At 47.8% G+C, this 21,714-nt stretch overlaps 7 protein-coding genes across 11 annotated transcripts; 5 read left to right on the top strand and 2 right to left on the bottom strand.

The window, feature by feature from the left end:
* The first annotated feature begins 126 nt into the window (after nt 1-126).
* LOC117141668 (transcriptional repressor CTCF) lies at nt 127-3,255 on the top strand. Its single transcript, XM_033305262.1, has 4 exons — nt 127-251; nt 373-765; nt 826-2,786; nt 2,850-3,255. The coding sequence occupies exons 2-4, from the start codon at nt 375-377 to the stop codon at nt 2,949-2,951; spliced, it is 2,454 nt and encodes an 817-aa protein (XP_033161153.1). The 5' UTR covers nt 127-251; nt 373-374; the 3' UTR covers nt 2,952-3,255.
* A 181-nt stretch (nt 3,256-3,436) lies between these two features.
* On the bottom strand, nt 3,437-8,560 carry LOC117141674 (geranylgeranyl pyrophosphate synthase). Of its 3 annotated transcripts, XR_004459496.1 has the most exons (8): nt 8,190-8,559; nt 7,847-8,001; nt 5,405-5,549; nt 5,075-5,335; nt 4,906-5,008; nt 4,705-4,832; nt 4,080-4,583; nt 3,437-3,488 (listed from the first exon to the last, which is right to left on the bottom strand). XR_004459496.1 is itself a non-coding variant. In XM_033305269.1 (7 exons), exons 1-7 carry the CDS (start codon nt 8,253-8,255, stop codon nt 4,425-4,427), a joined length of 981 nt encoding a protein of 326 aa, XP_033161160.1. In that variant the 5' UTR covers nt 8,256-8,560; the 3' UTR covers nt 3,437-4,424. The 3 variants fall into 3 exon arrangements, 2 of the variants coding, with proteins under 2 accessions (XP_033161160.1, XP_033161159.1); XM_033305269.1 differs by having other exon boundaries at nt 3,437-4,583; nt 5,405-5,513; nt 8,190-8,560; XM_033305268.1 differs by having other exon boundaries at nt 3,437-4,583.
* Nucleotides 8,561-8,823: 263 nt separating this feature from the next.
* On the top strand, nt 8,824-9,552 carry LOC117141675 (signal recognition particle 19 kDa protein). The gene is made up of 2 exons (XM_033305271.1): nt 8,824-9,007; nt 9,077-9,552. Exons 1-2 carry the CDS (start codon nt 8,943-8,945, stop codon nt 9,492-9,494), a joined length of 483 nt encoding a protein of 160 aa, XP_033161162.1. The 5' UTR covers nt 8,824-8,942; the 3' UTR covers nt 9,495-9,552.
* Nucleotides 9,553-9,621: 69 nt separating this feature from the next.
* LOC117141670 lies at nt 9,622-11,172 on the top strand. Its single transcript, XM_033305265.1, has one exon. The coding sequence runs from the start codon at nt 9,825-9,827 to the stop codon at nt 11,040-11,042; it is 1,218 nt and encodes a 405-aa protein (XP_033161156.1). The 5' UTR covers nt 9,622-9,824; the 3' UTR covers nt 11,043-11,172.
* A 506-nt stretch (nt 11,173-11,678) lies between these two features.
* Nucleotides 11,679-15,220, top strand: LOC117141669 (major facilitator superfamily domain-containing protein 8). 2 transcript variants are annotated; one of them, XM_033305263.1, is made up of 6 exons: nt 11,679-11,778; nt 13,155-13,430; nt 13,488-13,994; nt 14,055-14,206; nt 14,270-14,866; nt 14,933-15,220. In XM_033305263.1, exons 2-6 carry the CDS (start codon nt 13,239-13,241, stop codon nt 15,123-15,125), a joined length of 1,641 nt encoding a protein of 546 aa, XP_033161154.1. In that variant the 5' UTR covers nt 11,679-11,778; nt 13,155-13,238; the 3' UTR covers nt 15,126-15,220. The 2 variants fall into 2 exon arrangements, with proteins under 2 accessions (XP_033161154.1, XP_033161155.1); XM_033305264.1 differs by having other exon boundaries at nt 11,722-11,810.
* On the bottom strand, nt 15,207-17,643 carry LOC117141673 (RNA-binding protein lark). Of its 2 annotated transcripts, none has more exons than XM_033305266.1 (4): nt 17,501-17,643; nt 16,325-17,236; nt 15,981-16,219; nt 15,207-15,742 (listed from the first exon to the last, which is right to left on the bottom strand). In XM_033305266.1, the coding sequence occupies exons 2-4, from the start codon at nt 17,024-17,026 to the stop codon at nt 15,625-15,627; spliced, it is 1,059 nt and encodes a 352-aa protein (XP_033161157.1). In that variant the 5' UTR covers nt 17,027-17,236; nt 17,501-17,643; the 3' UTR covers nt 15,207-15,624. The 2 variants fall into 2 exon arrangements, with proteins under 2 accessions (XP_033161157.1, XP_033161158.1); XM_033305267.1 differs by having other exon boundaries at nt 16,325-17,130.
* Nucleotides 17,644-18,102: 459 nt separating this feature from the next.
* LOC117141075 (N-acetyltransferase eco) lies at nt 18,103-21,496 on the top strand. The gene is made up of 2 exons (XM_033304373.1): nt 18,103-21,126; nt 21,189-21,496. Exons 1-2 carry the CDS (start codon nt 18,206-18,208, stop codon nt 21,391-21,393), a joined length of 3,126 nt encoding a protein of 1,041 aa, XP_033160264.1. The 5' UTR covers nt 18,103-18,205; the 3' UTR covers nt 21,394-21,496.
* Nucleotides 21,497-21,714: the final 218 nt, after the last annotated feature.

The raw sequence follows: 21,714 nt of genomic DNA, 5'->3' as shown, positions 1-21,714 counted from the left end.
GTTTGATTATTTACTATCTTGCGAATGTAGTTTCTTTCTGTTATCAAGAATTAAAGATAGTTTATATAGAGATGACAAGACACGAAACCAATCGAACTATCGATAGCTGGCGGTACTGATGCTATATGTCGCCATCTTTTATTAGAAATGGGCAGCTGTTTCATGTGGACGCAAGTTAAATTGTAGATTTAACAACAATAACGACAACCGGCGTCCTTTTCAACATATTTTTTGTTGGCCACCAAGTGTCGGTAGGTGAATTGAATCAAGCGGGATTACAATTGGTCGCTGCGAGAAATCGATAAGCGCCCTCTTCGGGATCCCGGTCATCCGCTGTGCGTCGCCACCTAAACAAATCCAATTTGTCCATAGGAATGCCAAGGAGGACAAAAAAGGACGAGGACCCCGAGGATCTGCAGACCTTCCTCAACAATTTCCACAAGGAGATCGAAGGCAACAGCGATGAGAAGGTGGTGAACACGATTTTGGAGGCCATCAGCGCCGAGGCCATCGACTTGAATGAAAATGGTGAGGAGGCTGGTGGATCGAAACCGACGGAGGAGGCAGAGGAAGAGCAGTTGGCTGATGCAGAGGAAGCGGAGGAGGAGGAGGACGACGAGGACAAGTATTTCATAGATGACGAGGGCAACTGCTATATCAAGACTACGCCCAAGAAGCAAAAGGAGCTACAAAAGAAGCTCAAACAGGCAGCTGCCAAGCCGGGAAAAGCCACACGTTCCGTGGTCAGTACAGCCACCAACAAATGTGAGTACCCTTTGCCATATTTGTGCGTTTATTTTTATCACTTATTCGACTCTTTGTTAGCCATCAATTTGCGGCCAGCCAAATCGACTCCGAAAGCGACTCCTTCGAAGCCTCCCCCAGAACCCAAGGCAATTAGCGTTCGACCAGCCCGAGCAGCTGCAGCCAAGGCAAAGCAATCGGCGATGCCACCGCCACCGGCATCAGTGGTCAAAGTACCGGCACCCAGGGGCAGGCCGAGAAAGAACCCTGTCATACCGAAGCCTGAACCCATGGATTTGGAGCGGGAGCTAGAGGAGCTGGTAGATGAGCCCGACATCAGTTCAATGGTGACCGAATTGTCGGACTATGCCGTAGACGAAGCTGCCGTAGAGGCAGCCACATCTACGCTCACGCCAAACGAGGCGGAGGTCTACGAATTTGAGGACAATGCGACAGAGGATGAGAATGCCGACAAGAAGGACGTAGACTTTGTGCTAAGCAACAAGGAGGTGAAGCTGAAGCCAGCTTCTTCTACCAGCCAAAATTCGAATGCTTCGGGGCATAAGTACTCATGCCCACACTGTCCGTATACGGCGAGCAAGAAGTTTCTGATCACGCGACACTCACGGAGTCATGACGTCGAGCCATCCTTCAAGTGCTCCATCTGCGAGAGGTCCTTCCGATCGAACGTGGGCCTGCAAAACCACATAAACACGCACATGGGCAATAAGCCGCACAAGTGCAAGCTCTGCGAAAGCGCCTTCACCACCAGCGGCGAGCTGGTCCGTCACACTCGCTACAAGCACACCAAGGAAAAACCGCACAAGTGCACGGAGTGCACGTACGCCAGCGTGGAACTGACCAAACTGCGCCGCCACATGACCTGCCATACGGGCGAGAGACCATATCAATGTCCGCACTGCACCTACGCATCGCAGGACATGTTCAAGCTGAAGCGACACATGGTGATCCACACCGGCGAGAAGAAGTACCAATGCGACATCTGCAAGTCGCGATTCACGCAGTCCAACTCACTGAAGGCCCACAAGCTCATCCACAGCGTGGTCGACAAGCCCGTCTTTCAGTGCAACTACTGTCCGACGACTTGCGGTCGGAAGGCTGACCTGCGCGTTCACATTAAACACATGCATACCTCTGAGGTGCCGATCACATGCCGGCGCTGTGGCCAGCAGCTGCCGGATCGCTATCAATACAAGCTGCACGTTAAGTCACACGAGGGCGAGAAGTGCTACAGCTGCAAGCTGTGCAGCTACGCTTCGGTCACCCAACGCCATCTGGCCTCACACATGCTCATCCATCTGGACGAAAAGCCGTTCCACTGCGATCAGTGCCCGCAGGCCTTCCGGCAGCGTCAATTGCTGCGCCGCCATATGAATCTCGTGCACAACGAAGAGTATCAGCCACCAGAACCGCGCGAGAAACTGCACAAGTGCCCGAGTTGTCCGCGGGAGTTTACCCACAAAGGTAATCTAATGAGACACATGGAGACTCACGACGATTCGGCGAATGCTCGCGAAAAGCGGCGTCGCCTTAAGTTGGGCCGCAATGTGCGGCTGCAGAAGGATGGCACTGTCATCACGTTGATCAAGGATCAGTTTGTGGATATGGACCAGGACCAGGAGGAAAACGAAGAGGATGACAATCCAGAGAGCTATGACTTAGCTGAAATCGAGCCGGAGAACTCGGAAGCTGAAGACGCTGATGATGATGTGGAAACCATAGTCAGTGATCCGATCCGTCAGAGAATCAAGCCCGCACCTATCATTATCAACAAACAGGCCAGGCTTGCCGCCTCCGAAAAGCAGCCGATGATCATCAATCAACGCCTGCGAAGTCAACGGGGCACCAAGACGTTCCACATCAAGGAGGAGCCGGACAACTCTGACTTCACCGTGGAATGGCAAGGGGATGACGGCGAGGTAATGGTCGTAGAGCTGGTTAATGGCGACGAGGAGGTGTTGGTCAAGCACGAACCGAGCGCCAACTCCAAGATCAGTGCCAAAAACTGCTTTGGTTTCGAGGTAAGTTCGCAAAAACTTCAGCTGGCATTTGTTCCATTACTCAAAAATTTGGTTTTCATGCAGGACGACGATGATTATGAGGAGTATGGCGATGCGGAAAACGAGGTCGATGGCGCTTCCCAGGAGTTTCTGCAGCTGATGGATATGATTGAGCAGGATTCTTAGTCTCCTGAAAACAAAGCTAATGGATAAGTAATTATGACTAACTTATGTACATACCAAGCATACGATAACGTATTTGTACGTTAGTTACATTGTTTTCTATTTAAGTACACATTTAAAACAGTTAGGAAACCTATTTTTACAAGGTTATGAAATGGATTTTAAAAATGTATTCTTTCGAAATGAATGTATAATTCTGGATAAGCAGTTAACATGCCGACATGGCGACTATTTGTAAATGATCCCCGACACTTAAACTTTAGTTGACAACTTGGCATAAATATTTATTTAAATACGTTTACATATATTTCAATGTTTTCATTAGTAGTATATAGTATATGGGCAAAATGTTAGGTGCGTTTGCGTTTAGCTGCATCTGGGCGTGCACTGTAAATTCTCGGCTATTAGTTGTCGTTTCTACCGTAAAATGTTCGCATAGTTCATAGTTTTCCATTTCCACTTCAGCAATCTGGTTAATTTTCTTGTTATTTTCCGGTTTCTCTTGCCCGTTATATAATTTTGTTTCTTTCAAGTGTATAACTACAATAAAAATATATATATTTATATATATAATATATGTATATATTTTTTAGGTGGTGCAATGTGCAAAAACCTGCCGTGCAGTGCATCATTATCATTATTTCAATATATAGTTGCGTTCATTTGTGTTGATTTTATAGTGTCTGCATAAAACATTAACAATTTGTCGTTAATAGTATACGAATCGCATTTGTATAACAATTAAAATGGAACAACGTCGATAAAGGAAGTGCACATTGAGTTCCGAGTGAGTTAGATTTGATAAAATGACACTTAGAAATCGAAAATTGCTTGCAGAATCGAGTTAAGAATACGAAACACACTTAGAAATACAAGAGCTAAAAAATTGCATATCCTATAATTCAGTAATGCTCTGCGAGATTTGCTTGATCCCCACCCCCGCTTCCCATTCGTTGGGCGAAACTAAAACTGGTGAAACTAAACGAGCTAACTAACTACGTAACTTTAAAGCAAAACTAGATTAAAAGTATAAAGTAAAATGTAAAAGTAAAAGTAAAAAAACAAATTCTTGGAAAGCTGTACTATGGCTCTTTGCTAGCTCAACGATAAGCTTGGCTTATATCAATTTACTTTTGGCTTAACAATTTTCTGTAAGGCTGCTGTTGGTTTTGTTATCCATCCCATTTCATTCATTTCACTATCCAATCCAATCCAAATCCTATCCTCCTCCTATTTCCGTTCTCATCGCTCTGGTTTCGGTTGACAGTTAGGTAGGGGTTCTCTGTGGGCTTTTCGGTTTGGCAAAGGGTAACATAAATCTCAGAATATCTTCAGCTTCTGCAGGAAACGCAACAGGGGCGCACTGAGGCACGCAGGCTTCGGCTGGCTGCTGGCCTGCTGCTGTCCCGGATTGGCGGCAAAAGAGGCTCTGCCGTTCGCAATTCACGACTGCTCCCTCTTTTGCCTCTTTGGCTGCTAATTGCAATTGAGCGTGTTCTGGTTGGGGCTGCTGCGTGAGACGTTGTTGTGATTGATCTGGTTCGACTGCGTGATGCTGGCGCTATCGCTCGTCTTCCACGACAGCAGCTTGTTGAGCAGGCGGTCCATGTACGGATTGCTACCCAGACGAGCCACCTGTGTGGGTTGAGAGATTACTTTAATTTAGCACAAAACACGTAGCAAAGATGGGATGTGTGCGAATTTCTACATTTAACATCATCAAGACTTCCAAGCAACTTCGTCTTGAAGTACTAACCTCCGACCGCGCCTCCGCGTCGAGCGTCTCCAGAACCTTGCGTGTATACTGAAAGCTGCCCAGCTTTTCCAGCAAGGTGATGCAGTACTTCTTGACCTCAATGTCGTGCGTGCGCTGGCGTAATATGTCTGTGGATATAACCATAAGCCATCAGCTTAATGAGTGAAAAGCCTTTGGTTGAGGTCAAGACGTTGGACTTACGTAAAACCTGTTTATCCTGCTTCTGGGTGCGAACCGCATGGATTACCGGGAAGCCGAACTTGCCCTCCGTCAAGTCCTCGGCGAAGCTCTTGTTCTCCGTGTACTACGGCGGAATGTCATCACAGATTAACAATGACTTATGCTTATTGCCAACCATTCATACGCTCACCTCTTTCAGACTCAGATTGCAATAGTCGTCGCGTATCTGAAAGTACAGGCCCAATATAGCCGTCAACTTCGAATAGTCCTCCTTGTTGGAGCTGAACAGCTGCATCAGGCGAATGGCCAGCATGAAGAGGCCGCCGGTCTTGCGCACAGTCATCAGCTTGTAATCCGACTCGGAGGGACACGTGAAGCTGTCGCGCCAGTAGATCTCCATTCCCTGTCCTCGGTGCAGCTCCAGCAATTGTTCGGTGTACACCTTGGTGGCCTGCAAGAAACGCGGATTACTTTGAGCTCCATAGTAGAGGTGGATTCGCTGATCCGATTTCGTGCGTACCTCCGGATGATCCAGCTGCTGCACCTTCTCCAGCGCCAGAAAGAGCGCATAGTTGGCCGCATTTATGGTGCTGGCCACGCCGTAGATGGAATGCGCCACGGGCACACCTCTGCGAAGGATCGAATTGTCTTCAATATCATCAATGCTGTAAGTTAGTATCAAGAACACACATGTATATAATTTGCCGTGAGTTAATTGTGTACTTATATATTCAAGCTTAATATACTTTCAAGCATAAGAGACTACAATTTCACTACCTTACAATCAACTTTGCAAAGAAAAAATTCGAGCCAGTCATGTGAAATTAGAATAAATGCGAAAATATGTTCTTCGTTTTAAGATTCAATAGTTTACTTATCAGCAGATGTTTTTGTAGACCTATTAATTCAGAATTGCACGAAATCAACACGTACTGCATAGAAAAGTATGGGTTTTTAAATAGAATTTCACAATTCGAGCGAAGGGAGCCTCGGATTCCATGTGTCCACCAACCACATTCATATTTATAAACATACGTTGGCGCTCCCCCTGTCCACACACCCCCTCCACCTCCCCCCTCATTCCACCAAAATAATGGATGTGTAAATTTAAGCCTCGCTTAAAGGCCGCCATCGCTTCAATAACTACGATGCCCGGCGGGTAAAACGAGCTGGGCAGCCCAACATTTGCGTAATTAAAAAATGTTTGCGCTCCGCCAAAGCTGGCAAAGTCATTGGTAGGGAATATGGATGGTATGGGTCGCGGGACGGGATTGGATGGCTTGGCACGAAGGCGTGGGCGTTGAAGCGACAACGCACAAAGGGGCCGGGATATGGAGAAAGGATGGGATGAGGAATGGCATGGGATGGGGATTGGGTGCAAAGGAGGCTGGCTGGTGTTGGGGAAAATGAGGAAAATGGGCTGCGTGGCAAGAGTTGTGACAATGCCTGTCGACTGGCGACGGCCTGACTAACTGACAATGGGCATAAGTGCATGAATGACGAACGGACGGACGAGGGTCGTACGAGGAGGCACTATGGCCGCCACTGACTACGGCTGCAACTGCTGGCGTCGTTGTAAAACTAAGTTTTTTGCCAATATGAAAATGCATTACTAAAACGGAAAAAAGTAAGGAACAAGTAAGAACAAGCAGGCCACTTGGCGGAGGAATGAGACTGCTTGCTGTCAAGGAACAATGCTGGGGATTTTAAGCGGAATTAAGGCCATTCCTGAGTGTTTGTCTCCGAATGGTTAATGGCGACAGGTGGCCGGAGGCAGGACGGGATTAGCTTGAAAGCGACATGAATATTTCCATAGCTGCTGCCTGAAGATAGGCGAAAATCCCTGGTCACTTCGACTCACTTGACTGTCTTCAATTGAAAAGCGGCGCAGACACTTCAATTGGCTGAGTTCAAAGTTTAATTGCGACTGTTTTGTTGGCAAGCCATCATCTTGTTCATCGCTTTTCCTCCGAAGGCCGCCCTGGGGAAAAATCTAAATAATTTATGCAATTTCCGAATCCCCACATTGGATTGCAAAGAAATTCAATTGTAAACAGAGAAACCTGCGGGCTCATGATGAAATTTGGAAATTGATTTGAGGCCAGCGCACAACGCTCTATCCAAATAATCCACAAATGTGCGAGACTATATATATGGTCAAATCCAATTGGGCAAAGAGGAGTGCGAGAGTGAGTCACCGCCATCGAAATGATAAAGCAAAGTTCTATATAGCATATGCGCGTTATGGAAACGAAATGAGCTGATGATGATAAGAGTTTCTCCAACGAGCATATGGCAGCATTTTCATATTTTTGGAGCGTGGAGTCTCTACAATTTTCATCACTTGCCCAAAAGAACTTCACACTCGATTAGGCATTTAACTGGAATCCATCTGAACTAAAGCAAATAAACCAAATGTATACAAATACAGACTCTGCAAGTGTGAATTGAGATAAAACATGCAGGAGAAGTGGCCAAAACGGGGTGGGGGTCAAACGTTCGGGTGTTTTGGGTTGGGGGGCACAAACAAAGCGTAAACAAAGCCAAATAATGGGGAGCAGAAAAGCGAAGGAAGACAAAGGTCAAAACTAAAAAGTAAAGCACGCCAAGCATGATTAGTTGGCTGGCAATAAATCGACAGGTATTTAAATACATTCGTACATAAAACTAGCGCAGATTTTATATGGTTTCTGAAAGGCATATGTTTAGTGAGTATGTATGATGATACTTTAGTAAAATATTTTGTTTTAATATTGATATGCAAGTTAGTCAGTACATCGTTATGATAATATTTATCGCTTGAGTTAACTTTGCTAAACTTTTTCATAGAAAGAGGATAGTATCTATGCCAAAAACAAGGCATTGTCTGTAGTTTCATGCTGATTAATTGACGTGATATTAATTTGATATAGGGCTATTAATCGGACCGCAGCTGTATACTATAGTTAATTGATATACTCACAGCAAACTGGAATTGTGCAGCATCTGCACAATGTCTCCGATTTGCGCCAACTTTTCGCCCGGTATGAGCAACCAGTGATTGAAGGCCAAGGCCAACTCGGAGCGGAATTGCTTGCCAGGAATCTGTTGTATGTATGTGAAGGGCTGCAGCAGAATCTGGATAGCGTTTTTGCGTGCGTGGGCCACATGTAAATAAAGCCCAAAATGAAGTGGGTCGAAAAAGAAGGAGAACGGAAGGAAGGCCAAAATAGCTGGTTAGTTTGCTGTTGTGTCTCTCGTTCGGTCGCCACTTTCGAATGTCAAAGTTCACGGGGTCCGGAAGGATTAAGCCGTGGGATAAGTACCTCATCCTGCTCCTTTTGCGTTGATTTATCTTTGGTCTTCTGTAATATGATGTTCAGTTCTTCCATTGTTGTCGCTGTTGTTGTTGTTGCTGCTGCTGCTCCGCCGTGGCCTTGCGTGTGTGCTTTTGTTGTTTTGATTGCGCGCGGGGGGTGGTGGTGGTGGGGGGTCACTGCGGTGTGGGGCGTGCTTTTTGTTTACCGCTTGGCTTCGCGACACGCGTGACTAGAATTGCTGCTGGCCGCCGCTCTTCGACTCGTCGATTCCACTTGGTTTTTAGCGTTATCCGCACAACTCAAGGCAATTACACCACGGAAAGACCAAAAACAGACTGTTATTGAAGTTCTTCCGCGGCCTGCATATTGGAGATGGTCGCAAATCGATGTTTCTATCGATAGGGTTAGGAGGGCTTTTTGTTGAGGTATCATCGATATGGCAAGAGATGAGCAATCTGGCTTAATAGAAATTGGGGAAAAATAGCCAAAAATTAAAATTACCTCATTTTTTTATATAAATAAAATAATTTATTTTATGTACTCTTTTAGTTTAAATCGCTTATAAATAACCTCTTACTTGGTAGCCGGTAAAAGCTATACGGTCCATTATTGGCTTTCTCGCAAAATATCGATTACTGGACCTGCTGCACTTGCCATCGCTATTTCAATTGGGTTGCTTGCGTGGAAAATAGCTTTCTAGCTCACTTTTTGTTAATTACACACGAATTGCAATAAACAAACAAGGAATTCACTGCAAGAATGGCGACAGCAGCTCCCATGCTAAAACACTGGGACCCCAGCATGAAGCACAACGATATGGAGCGGTAGGGACCAGGCACTGGCCAGCAAAACACAAAGTTCGATCCCACATGTAACTCTTATTGTTAACACAGATGGATTTGCGTATATCCCGCCTACATCAATAGGAAAAAGACCCGCCAGGAGGGCCGCCGGCTGCCCAAGGAGAACTGTGTGGACAATCCCAGCTATATTGAGATCCGCGATGTGCTGTCCGTGTCCAACTTGCAGTTCCTCATGGAGAACAAGAAGTACTGTCGCGAAAACAGCAGCGAGATGGAGTTCCGTGGTCGTGTGCGCGTCCAGCTGCGTAATGTCGATGGCACTTTGTACAACAATGACTTTCCCACGCGCGAGTCCATCATGCTGCATATCGCCAGCAAGATACCGCAGCTGAAGACGCGACAGAACAAACCCGGCGACTCGTACCACCAGCAGTCGCAGCCACAGTCGAATGCATCCGGATCTGGGGGTGGTGGTGGCGGCAAGAAGGGAAAGGGCAAGCGCCGCTAATGACTTCAGTGGCAACTCGTTGTTTGGTTTCTTTTGTAATAAACGCTGTAAACAAAGATTTATGTGTGTTCTGGGCCAAGTTCAAGTGCGGGAATTCGGCCTTGGCACGCCGAAGTGTGCCAAAAAAAACAAAAAAAACCGGCACAAAGAACTCAATTAGAGAACCCAATTGGGAAATGTCTCAAGATCACACGAAGTCAGCATAAATTCCGGCGAACTGTAAGCTAGAATCAACTGTCAGTCACGAACATCTACGATTTCACCTGGTCAGCGTTATAAAATCGGTTGCGCATCGCAATTGGCCAGACAGTTTGAACTGGAGCACCCACAATGATGACGGAAAAGATACGGAAGAGCAGCCTCAGTGGCTATACGGTGCTACTTCTACTGGCTGCTATTCAGTTCCAAGCTGTTATTGTGTCCAGCACGACGACCAAACCGTCGTCGACATTGGTCACCTCCACGAAAACTAGTAGCAATGTGAATCCTCTCACGGAGTCGAAGCTCGAGAAGAATTGCAAGGCGCTGTGTGAGCATTGCGGCTGTTTGGGCTTCTACTGCGGCGAGGAGTGCCTGTGCGAGTGTAATGACGACCAATCCGATACTGAGTGCATCCGCACCATGCAAATGAATGCCAAGACGTTGAATCTACCATTCGAAATCGTCATCCAGGGACCAAGCAACAATCGCTTTGTGCGCAACGCCCAGCAGTTCGAGCAGAAGCGGGATCTGGTGGCCAGGAGCGCCACCACTTCGGTGCAGTCGCCTCGAAATCGTCGCTCAAACATAACCATCTACAAGCCCTCCGCAAAGTTGGTCATTCAACGTACGGCCAATGCCTTGGAAACGCCATCCAAGGCTTCGGAGCAAATAAGGCACAAGAGGTCCGTCGATCACCTGGAGTGGTTCAATGACTTTGCCAGTTCCCTGGTGCGTCCCTCGCCACTGGGCACTAGAGCGCAGAAGCAGCAGCGTGCATCAGCCAAGCCATCGGCATTCAAGCGTCAGGCTGAGCTGGAGGAGCCGGCTCGTCGGGAACCATGGTTCCTGGAGCAGGCTGCTTCGCGACTAACTCGCCCCGCTCCCCTTAAGAAGGATCCGTTCTCGCGTAAGAACAAGAAGAGTCCTTTGTTCCGAAAGAGCGCTAAGAGCAAGGCGTCCAAGGAGCGCAAGCTACCGGAGCGAGAGATTCGGCCACTCCGCGACGCATTGCAGGTGGTGGAGCGGATACCCAAGGTGCTTCAGGATACGGTCAGTCATCTGTCTTCCGATCCAAGCACTGGGGATGTCTTCAGCCTGAATATTAGGAACGAGGATGTGCCGCAGAAAAAGGATCGCCAGACTGAGGATCGTGTGCCACGCAGGCCTAGCGCCGCCTTCCGTGGATTCCGGCGCAATGAGATCATACCCGAAGCCGTCACCCTGGCTGCCCCAATGGACCTTGTGCCACGAGCTCCACTTCCCGGCCAGCGTCCAGGTGGACTCCTGCTGCCCTGGCTGAGGCAGCGGCGATTGATGCGTTTGCAACAGGCACAGGGAAATCTGTAGACCCCACAGACCCAATTTACTTTCACTTTTATTATTATAATCATTTGTTGTATATTTATAAGGCATTTTGGGCTCTCAAAAAAACAAATAAATTTTCACATTATAGTGTTCTGCAGTAGCAGCGAAAGTATTTAAGTAGTTCTGAGTGGATTTTTGTAACCAAAGTCCTACTTTATTTAACTCTGGAACACAGGACATCAGTTCTCACATTATAGGAAACTATGTAAACTCACAAATCTATCTGAAGTGGTAAGATCTTTATGTACCTGTAACATTATAATGGCTTTTTCAAAGATCGTTTTCAATTGAGTCATTTCTACGCAGGTAGAAGTTTGGTAGGTTAGACAGGTTTTTAGGGAACTCCATTCTTCAGTTTCCTTATTATTTCAATCGAATCTTAAAGATACATTTTTCCTGCTGATGATCTAGTATAATAATTATAATTTGAAGAAGGCGTATTGATTTTACATCGATTTACATGGATTGTTAACAAGTTACTATCTATGCTTAGGGACTATTTTGCGGTCTATCTTACAGATGACAGAGGAACTGGATTATCTTAGTAGCATACTTTCGGGCGCGAACGTTATCTGCCGAGTGCTCCTCTCTCTCCGGACAGCTCCAACGCGCTCTGTGGCGACGCGTCGTCCGATTTGTTGGCAACAGGCGCTGCCGCGTCAGTTCAGTCCGTCGCGTTCGTTCATCTCCAGTGGTCGTCGCTGTTCCGCTGCAACAGGTAGTTAAAACACCGAGCCCGATTGGTAAAAGGTGCATTACCCGCTGGAAGCCCCACAAAAGGGATGCGCGCGGTGGGGGGGTGCCCTTGAGTTCTAGATGCACCGAAAGATACATGGACGTAGATACAGATACAGATATAGCCATTGGCAGAGGGAGAAAAGCGCTTTCTTTGCGGTTGGTTAAATATTACAAAAATCGAGTGAGAGGAAGCGGGAGAGCGAGAGTGAGACAAAGAAAGAGTAATTTCAAAAAACAAAGAGTGCATGTTTTCATTTAATTTACATACTTGTGCCACAGTGTGTGAAGAAAAACAAAATACAACTAAGTAAACTGTAGAAGGCTGGCCAAATAATTGAAAATCAAAGCAAAGAGTGCAAAGGCAAAGTAGCTTACGAAAAAAAAACAAAAGGCAGCCAAAGATCAACGGTCGCTATCTCATATCTAGTATCTTGTATCTGAAAGATGTGTGTGTGTTTGTGTACTTCGAGAACGAGAATCTGGCGCTCAACTGAAAACAACCAAGTGCATCAATTGGCAATTGGTGTATTCAATCAGAAATTGATTTACAACGGAGTGATCTTCAACCAGTGACGTTTTGATTGATGTAGGAAGTAGACAAGTCTGATTGATGTAGGAAGTGGACAAGTCTGATTGATGTAGGAAGTGGACAAGTCTGATTGATGTAGGAAGTGGACAAGTCTGATTGATGTAGGAAGTGGACAAGTCTGATTGATATGGCTAATCGCTGCACTTGTTGCACTATCGAAAACTAAAGTTCGAGCTTAGTGTTTTTATTTCGTACCCTGTACTGGCGAATCATTTTCTTTGGCTCTGATAAATGAAATCATGTAATAAACTGAACCTTATCATGCAATATAAACAAAAACAACGGCATACTCACAGTGATAGTGGCTCTTACTAAAGAAAAACGCCCTACAGACAACCGCACATGGCAACGAATAACTACAAACAGCTGAATATTGCTTTATTTCGGCACCGATTGCCTTTATCTTCCGCAATTTGTGTGATAAGTTCAGCCAACTGTTTTCCATATCTTCGGTTTTTCGAAGGAGGATAATCACGCGACGGCTGGCAGATAATCCATTCCATCCATATTCATATTCATATTCAAGTAGTTGGAGGCACCGATTCGAGATATACTCTACTCTGATAAGTTTAGGATAGGATCATTATGATAAGATTCTGCATATTAATAGTTACAATACTTCATGCGGCAAAATGCTCTTATTCCTCGCTAAAATTATTACAAAAAGGATTATTCATTTTATACAATCAGAGAAAAAATGTCCAACAACTGACACATTCATTCACCAAAGCTCCATCAAAAAAAAACTCATTCGAATCCATTTACAGAATGACTCAGTGGCGGTGAAATCCAGCAAACACGTCCATCGCAGCCAACCCACCCACCAAACATCACAGCCAAGCAAACCAGTTATGGAGTTTGCCCGCCGAGTTTCCGCTCGCTTTGAAACCAAAAGACTGCCGGAGGATGTGGACGATGGCCTGGAGACGCTGGAGGAGTACAAGCAGCGCTGGCGCTCCGTCCGCATCATCTACTTCACGATGTTTCTGATGGCTTTGGGCTTCAGCATCATTCTCACAGGCATTTGGCCCTACCTCAACAAGGTGCGTACCCATTTTGGCCACGCTATTCAGCTGCTTTTCAATCCCATCTCTCTTCAGCTAGATCCGGATGCGGGCAAGGAGTTCATGGGTCTGATTGTGGCCGCCAATCCGCTGGGACAAATGATCTTCAGTCCGATCTTCGGGTGGTGGGGCAACAAGCTGGGCAAGATTCGCCTGCCACTGCTACTTTCGCTGTCTCTATTCACGCTGGCCAGCGGCATATACTCCTCGCTGGAACTGCGTCCGGACAATGTGAAGTACTGGATGCTCTCCTCGCGTTTCCTCATCGGCGTCAGCTCGGCGAATATTGCCCTGTGCCGCTCCTATTTGTCCGCTGCGACGCGAATCAGCGAACGCACCCATGCCGTTGCAATGGTTTCGCTGGCTCAGGTCCTCGGATTCATCATTGGTCCGACTCTGCAGGCGGCAGTCACACCGCTGGGAGATCAGGGACACGTCTGGCTGTGGGGCAAGATGCACTTCAACATGTACACGGCATCCGGATGGATCAATGTGCTGATGAGCATTGGAAACTTCATGATGTTCCTGCCCGGAGTGTTTGAGGTGAGTGGCCAGGTTACTTGGTTCGCTTAAAATTGGCTTTAAATTTGAACACTCCTTCAGGAGCACAAAATTGCAGCTCGCGAGGTGATGGTGATGCAGGGCGGCACATCCGAGAAGGAGACTTGGAAAGGCATCAAGCCCAGATATCTATCCGCATGGACTTTGATCGTCGCCTTCTTTGTTCTGGTATTCAACTTTGTGCTGCTGGAGACGTAAGTAATCCTCAGAATGCCTTTTTTTTTGAAGCTATATATGATTGCTTCCTCGCCTTGCAGTCTGGGCACATCCCTGACAATGGACATGTTCGCTTGGTCCAACGACGAGGCCCTATGGTACATGGGCATCATGATGACCATCGCAGCTATTGTCTCCCTGGTCACGTTCGTTTTGATTGAGCCCATGTGCAAGATTATCGCCGAGCGTTATGTGCTCATCTGGGGCGGATTCTCGCTGATGTTTCTCGGTCGCGTGCTCTTCGTGCCTTGGGGTCCGGATCCGCCAAAGTTGGCGCAGCCTTTCAATGCTAGCTGGAACCTGAGCGAAAGCGATCCCATCTTCTTGGGCTGCCCCACAACGCAGAAATGGTGCGGCGAACTGCCGGCCTTGACCCTGACGCAGTTCATCATTGGATTTGCCTTCACCTCGATAGGATATCCCATTGGGGTGACTCTCATTCAGACCATATTCTCCAAAGTTCTGGGACCTCGGCCGCAGGGCGTCTGGATGGGCTGGATGACCGGTTCGGGTTGTCTGTCCCGCGTCCTTGGTCCAGTCTTCGTGGGATCCATTTACACGCGCCTGGGCACGTTCTGGACCTTCGGCGTTACTTCGGCCATGATGCTGGTCTCCATGTTTTGGTTACAGTGCAGCAAGTAAGCTGAAATACTTTTCTTTTTTTAATGGGGTTCCCCACAATAAATAACATGTTATCTTCCCAGTCGATTACTAATCCCGCCCACATTCGAGAAGGCCACACCTGTCGAGCTGCAAGAACTGAACAAGCACAATGGTAGCAAGCTGCTAGACGACCACTCACCCGACAAGCACAATGGTACCCCACCGGAAGATCTGTCTCCCGATCAGCCCATTTTGGGCAAGCACGGCAGCCAGCACTCCATTTCACATGCGTAACGACGGCTGGCGATGGAGCATCCGTAGATCTAAGACACATCGTTGCAATACTGCCCCTTAAACTAGCTTTAAAATACAGTGTTTATTTTTGCACAGTTTCGACTGATTATGCGTTTATTGGTACTACGGATGAATGTGTAGAGGTTGCACGTCGTTGTCTAGTCTTTTAGGCGTGTTTTGCATATAGGAAGGATGCTTCGACACGTGTTTCCATCTTCTTGTTTAAGTGTACGAGTAATGGTTAGTTTGGGCTTAGTAAAATGTATGTGGTTTACCAAGGCGGCAGCCACAGTTGTGAAATTGTCGTCGGCATCAGCATGTGCTGCTGGTGTGCTTGGTGGTTATGGTAGTAGGCCGTCGCTGGCGACCAGCAGAGCAGCCAGCAGTCCCCAGGCGCCGTTCTTCGATTGCTGGTTGTGTGGTAGAAAGTGTGACCCATGGGCAGGGGCATGGGTAGTGCAACCGCTACTCAGCTGCTGCCGTGATAGTAAAACTCATCTCAGTAGGGCGCATATCTGCGACCCGGCGGCGATGGACCGCGCATTCCGCGCGACGAAATCATGCGTTCGTCGAATGCATCGCGACTAAAGTCCTCGTAACCATGTGGAGTAGGCGAGCTGGGGTGAGATAGAAAATAGCTCATTAAAAACTGATTTCAAAATAGGTTCAATGGAGATATACGTATGTTATCTACATTTTAACATTTCGTTGTATATTTTCATCATATAAACAAAGCACTTTCTTGGTCTTTATTTGCAAGTATGTAAAACTTAGTCATCTGATAAGAAATAACTTTAGTACATACATATTTGCAAAAGAAAGTGCGACATTTCAACCACTCGAAGTGTTACCTACCCGTAGCGACTCATTCCATTGCTGCTACGCGGCGGCGGAGGCGAGCGCCGGCTGAACATAGTGTCGTATCCACGAGAAACGCTGCAGGAGCGCAGGCTACCGCTTAAGGTGGGCGGTAGAGGCATGGGTTCGCGGCGAGAGATGGGCGGCGGTGGGAAGTCGCGCATTCGCGAGGTCTGATAGCGACGCTCGTACAGATCGCGTGAGTCCTCGAAGCGGCGGTCATAGTAGTCATAGTCCTGGGGGTGGGAAAACAAGTTTCAGATTAGTAGCAGCACAGAATGTGAATAATACATGGGCACAATGGATGTTTTGATCGGGGGGCAAATGGATGCTGAATTTACCCTAAAGCCATCCATGATGCGGTCACGCAGGAACGGCGGCGGCGGTGGTGGCGGCGGATACGGGTCACGACCGTACATGCGATCTCTGTAGCCGCCGGCGCTGAGGGGCGATGGCGGCTCGCGTCCGCCTCCGGCACTGCCGTAAAGTCGCGGACACTCTTTCGACCAATGCCCGGATCTTCCGCACCGATAGCACTGCTCCGGATCGCCCATGCCCGGCTTGGGGCGGACCCGACTGGTCGACACTTGAACCTTGAGCGGCTGGCCATCGACAACGCGACCGTTCAGCTCCTTAATGGCGTCCTGCACATCACCGACACAGTCCAGATGGACAAAACCATAGTTGCGCACAATGTCGCATTCGACGACGGTGCCGTATTTCTGAAACAGTTCCCGCACCTCCGGCGCCCGCGTCTTGTCCGTTAGATTTCCCACGAAGATTTTCGTGGTCGGCGTATTGGGCGCCCGCCGGCTCTTGGCCGCCTCCACCTTGATGGCGAACTCGTTCAGCGTATAACCGTTCAGATTCTGTATGGCATCGCGACCCTGCTGCTCCGTCTCCATGTGGACGAAGCCATAGTTCTTCACCACGTCGCACTCGACGACGGTACCGTACTTCTCGAACAGTGCACGCAGCTCGGTGGCCTGTGTCTTCTCGTCTAAATTCCCGATGAATAACTTGAACGTGCCGGCTCCGGGCATGGCGGCAGCGGGTTCCGCTGCGTGGTCGTCCACGGTTATATCGTTTATATCACTCTGGGTGGGGTAATCCCGGAAAATGGATATCTACGCGGCGGCGGCGGCGGCTGCGTCGAAAATATATATATATATATATATATATATGCCGATATGTTTGTATGTATGTATATACCGCGGTTGGAGGACGACGACGGCGACGAACAAACGCGATACCTCAAGAGAAGAGAGAAGACAGTGCAATTTTTTTCTATTTTAACCAATACGAGCAAAGGGTAAACATTTAGGCAGCAGCACAAGGAGCGCGATTAGCCAGTAATCTTAATAAACTCGGTTTTAATTCGCATTATTGGCGTTGGCCTAACGCATACATAAAAAAAAGATGGCGGCGGCTAGAGTTCACATTTTCTCACGGTTCTCGTTGCTTTCGTTGGCGTGGCTTTCAAATGCGGTACGGATAATGTGGAGGAGCTGACTTACCTGATCGGCAGCGGGGTTTGGCTGCAAATTAAATTTTAAATGCACAGTTCTATTCTTTCTACTTTCCGGGCCGAGCAGCAGATTTTCCCAAATCGATTTGTACCTTGTCCGCAGTGTGACTGTGTAACGTCTGGAGGAGTGTGACTGAGTCTGACTTGGATGGAAATACCAGCAAAAGTTTGTCCCGTTATATGGTCACTTTAACTCTGTACAAATATCGGTTAGTTAAAATAATGCGGAAATTTTTAAAATATATGAAAATTGGAAAAAATTATAGAAAGTTCAGCGATTATGATTGTAACTCAATAAATGGAACTTTGTCTCGGATCAAGGAAAATACTTTACAGAAATTGTAGAATGAATATGTACAAATAATTTACCGAAAACTGCTAGCTGACTTGATCTCTTCAAGGAAAAATGTTAAATGTAAAATCTGGTAGAAAAAATCATAACTAATAGAAAATATTTACATTGCAATGTATTTAATATTTTCAAACATTGCTGTAAAAACATTTAAAAACAATGTAGTGTATTTAGTATTTATAAACATTGCAGTAAAAACACAGACGATCTGTCAAGTGTTGGCAAACGACCGCAGAGAGCCCTATCGATCCAACCACCCCCAACACTAGGCAGCTACAAAAAAGCGCGAAGGAGTCACAATTTGGACAAAGTTAATGCGAAATAAAAGATTTGCGCGCGATCATGGAGACCCCGACGGGTAGTGGGCGTCCCGGTCGCATGGCCACTCCGCGCCTTTCGGAGCGCAAGCGGCAACTGTTCGGCAGTCCCAGATCCAGGCTCCGCCAGATCAACGACGACGAGGATGATGCGGACGTAGACAGTCTGGGTGTCTTGCCATTGAAGACCCATGTGGCGGCCAACAGGCAGGGCAGGAGTCTCTTTGCCGCAGGCGCCGCCAAGTCGAGCAGCAGTGCGAACAGCAGCCCGGAAACCAACAAGGAGAACAAGAAAACCCGTGGCGGAGTCATGACTGCCACGGCGGAGCAGCTGCCCCAATTGTTTACAGCCACCATGCGGCTAAATAGCAACAGCAGCAGCAACAGTCGCAACAGCAGTCCCCGCCAGCCGAGGGTCCAAAGAAAGCGAGCGGATTCTTCAATGTCGTCGCCCACCTCTTCCTCTGAAGGAACTCCTTCTTCGAGAGCCAGAACTAGCATCAGACGCAGTCCACGAACCTTCAGTGCGCAGAAGGATCCAGATTCGTCCTCCTCGCCAGAATCATTTCAGACAAGGCTAAGCAAGGTGGCAGATATGCTAATGAAGGGTCAGGATCCAAGATCGATGTTAGAAAAATCAAAAAAGAAACACAACCACAGCCTAAAGACCACTGCCCAAGTGCATACAACTAAACCGAAGAAAACGAGCCCAGCTGAAGAGTCTCAGTCGGAGGATGAGAAACCTTCTAGCAGTAAGAACTCCATGAAGAATACAGAAGTTCGTGAAACAAGGAGCTCGCAAATCATCAGTCCAAAAACCAGAAATAGCCGAAGAAACTTCACGTCGGCGGGCAAGACGCTGAAGGCCGCTGCCCATGTACATGAGAACTTGAGGTCGGATGACGAAGAAAACCGAGATATTAAAAAAGAAGCATTTAAGATAGAAAACAGCAGTAGCAGATCCAAATCCCCCGTAGAAGTTTTCAAGTCGAATGACAATAAAACAGCGAAATCTCGCAAAGGAGCCGCAGCAAAAAGGCCAGAAAGCCCAAGAAGTATGAAGATTGATGTCGAAGTGCCCGAATCAGACGAAGAACCATACGATCATAAGCCGCAAAAGCGTCAGCACCCTGAAACGTCCACCCAGGCTGCTCCTTCAGCGGACTCCGACTCTGGTTCGCCGCAGAGCAAGATGCGCAGGGTGACGCTTAGCAGCAGCATTCCCACCATGGCCTTCTATTCCCACAGTGGAGAAGCGGTCACAAAGTCAAGAAAGCGACCGTCCATATCCAAGAATTCGCTTAAACAACCTACGAAAATCTCGCCAACCTCCCGTCCACTATTGGGCATTAATAAGGGAGTTCGCCACAAAATACGCAAGCGTCACGGTTTTGCCAACCGACTGCCAGCCACCGATATGGACAACATTCTCAACTCGCTGAGCAACGAACGGCTCAAGAACCTGATCACCACCAAGCGTGAAGAGCGCGCCAAAGTGGAAGAAGTCCACCAGATTCTCCGTAATGCCAAGGACCCGATCAAAATGGCCAAACCATTGAGTGTGATTGAAGCCGACGATGCTAACAACAATAACAATCTGCCAGCAACCGCATGGCAAGAAACATCCGCCGACTTCTCCGATCTTAGTGATGTTGAAGACATTGATCCCATCATCGAGGTGGAGCCTATCATACCGATAATTCGCCACGAGCCGGTTCAGAAATCCCCAACCGCCGAGCCAGCGGATCTAAGCAAGCGAAAGTTCTTCAAATCAGGCCGCCGTAGTAGCACCTGCATGGAGGTGAGAATCACGGACAACATCCGGGCCAGCGTCAGCCAGGGCAAGATTGAACTCGTCCAAACGATACGCCGAAAGCCGCGGCAAGTGCGCGTCAAGTCGGCCACGATATTTTCCGCCGAGCAGGCCACTGTGGATGCGATCCTGAAGAATCTGGACGATACGGTGGTTGATGAGATTGTAGAAGCCAATCCGGTGGTACAGGCAACGCCCATGGATGCGGAGGAGACGAGCATGGAAACGGAGCCCCTACCGGATATAATTGAGTATGCACCAGAAGCGAACGATGTGGAAATTGATCCCTTTGCTGAGTTCCGTCAACGTTTGCCATACCAAACCGACGATCCCAATGTCGTGGAGCAGCAGCAAATCTTGCTGGAGTTTCTCATTAGCAACAACATTTGCACCGAAAGGAACTTTGAGATCTTTATTGCCAATCCTGATAACTACAAGGACGAGGCCAATCAAATTGTGGACAATTTATACATGGTGGTAAACAGCGAGGAGGCTGCGCAGCTTGCTCAGATGGAAACAGTGGAAAATACAGCGGTGGCCATTGCACCACAACAGGATGCGCCAGCCGTAGAGGAAGTTCAGCCAAAGCTTTTCCCCATATTCACTCAACGCCTGCAGCCCGTTGTACAGAAATCGTTGCGTCGTCGGCCGGACACATCGATGAGATTGCTAACGGCGGCGGGAGGATCAAATCAGTACCAGATCGATGCTGGTCAAAAGGCCTTCGGAGCACGGCAGTGTCAGCAGTGCGGACTGGTGTACACCGTGCACGAACCGGAGGAGGAGCTGCTGCATCGCGAGTACCACAATTCCATCCATGTGCTGCGCTTCAAGGGCTGGATCGACGAGGACATTGTGTCCGTTTATCCGGAGTGGGCCAGCGACGGCCGCATCATACGGATCAACGAACGCGCTCCGGCAGCTCGGCTCGACAGGCTGCGGGATCTCATCGGTGTGGTGGACAAAGAGCTGGGCTACTCCTCGTACATTGTGCCAAAGATCTTTGTGGCCTTCATAGCAGTGCGCAAGCAGCAGATCGTGGGTTTCTGCCTGGTGCAGCCCCTCTCGCAGGCCCATCGTTTCATCCAGGTCGATGGCACGGACTACTTCAGCGAGGAGAGCTACCCGGCCAGGTAAGACATACCCAACTGCACACCTCTTCCCTTGTCAACGGCTAAAATGTACCTTCTTTCAGCTGCGGCGTCTCACGGATCTGGGTTTCTCCGCTGCAGCGGCGCAGCGGGATCGCTAGCAAGCTGCTTCGAGTCGTCCAGTGCCACACGGTGCTCGGTCAGGAGATTGCTAGGGAGTGCATCGCCTTCAGCACGCCCACTGACGATGGTAGGGCTCTGGCGCGCCAGTTCACCGGGTTGGATAACTTCCTTACCTACGACCAGTGATCGGGGAAATCTATTGAAGCTATTGAATAGCTGGATTGTTTTTGAGTTGGGATTGCTTCGAAACCTGTAATAGTTAATAAAAATAATAATAATTTGTTTACAATGGTGGCTTAAGATGCCTGTTTTTGCGCAATGATATTATTGTTTATATTGTTTATCATACTTGTCGGGCTTTTAAACATGTAAATTTGGTGTTATTGTGACAAAGGTCATAAATATTGTTTAATATACTTAAATTCTAATAAATAACGTTATGCCTAAATTTATGCAGTAAAAAATGTACACAACCTGCACTTGCGATCGATGAATGGTTATCGATCG

The sequence above is a fragment of the Drosophila mauritiana genome, chromosome 3L, assembly GCF_004382145.1.
Source record: "Drosophila mauritiana strain mau12 chromosome 3L, ASM438214v1, whole genome shotgun sequence".
Taxonomy (NCBI): Eukaryota; Metazoa; Arthropoda; class Insecta; order Diptera; family Drosophilidae; genus Drosophila; species Drosophila mauritiana.
This window is presented reverse-complemented; position numbering and strand designations above follow the sequence as displayed.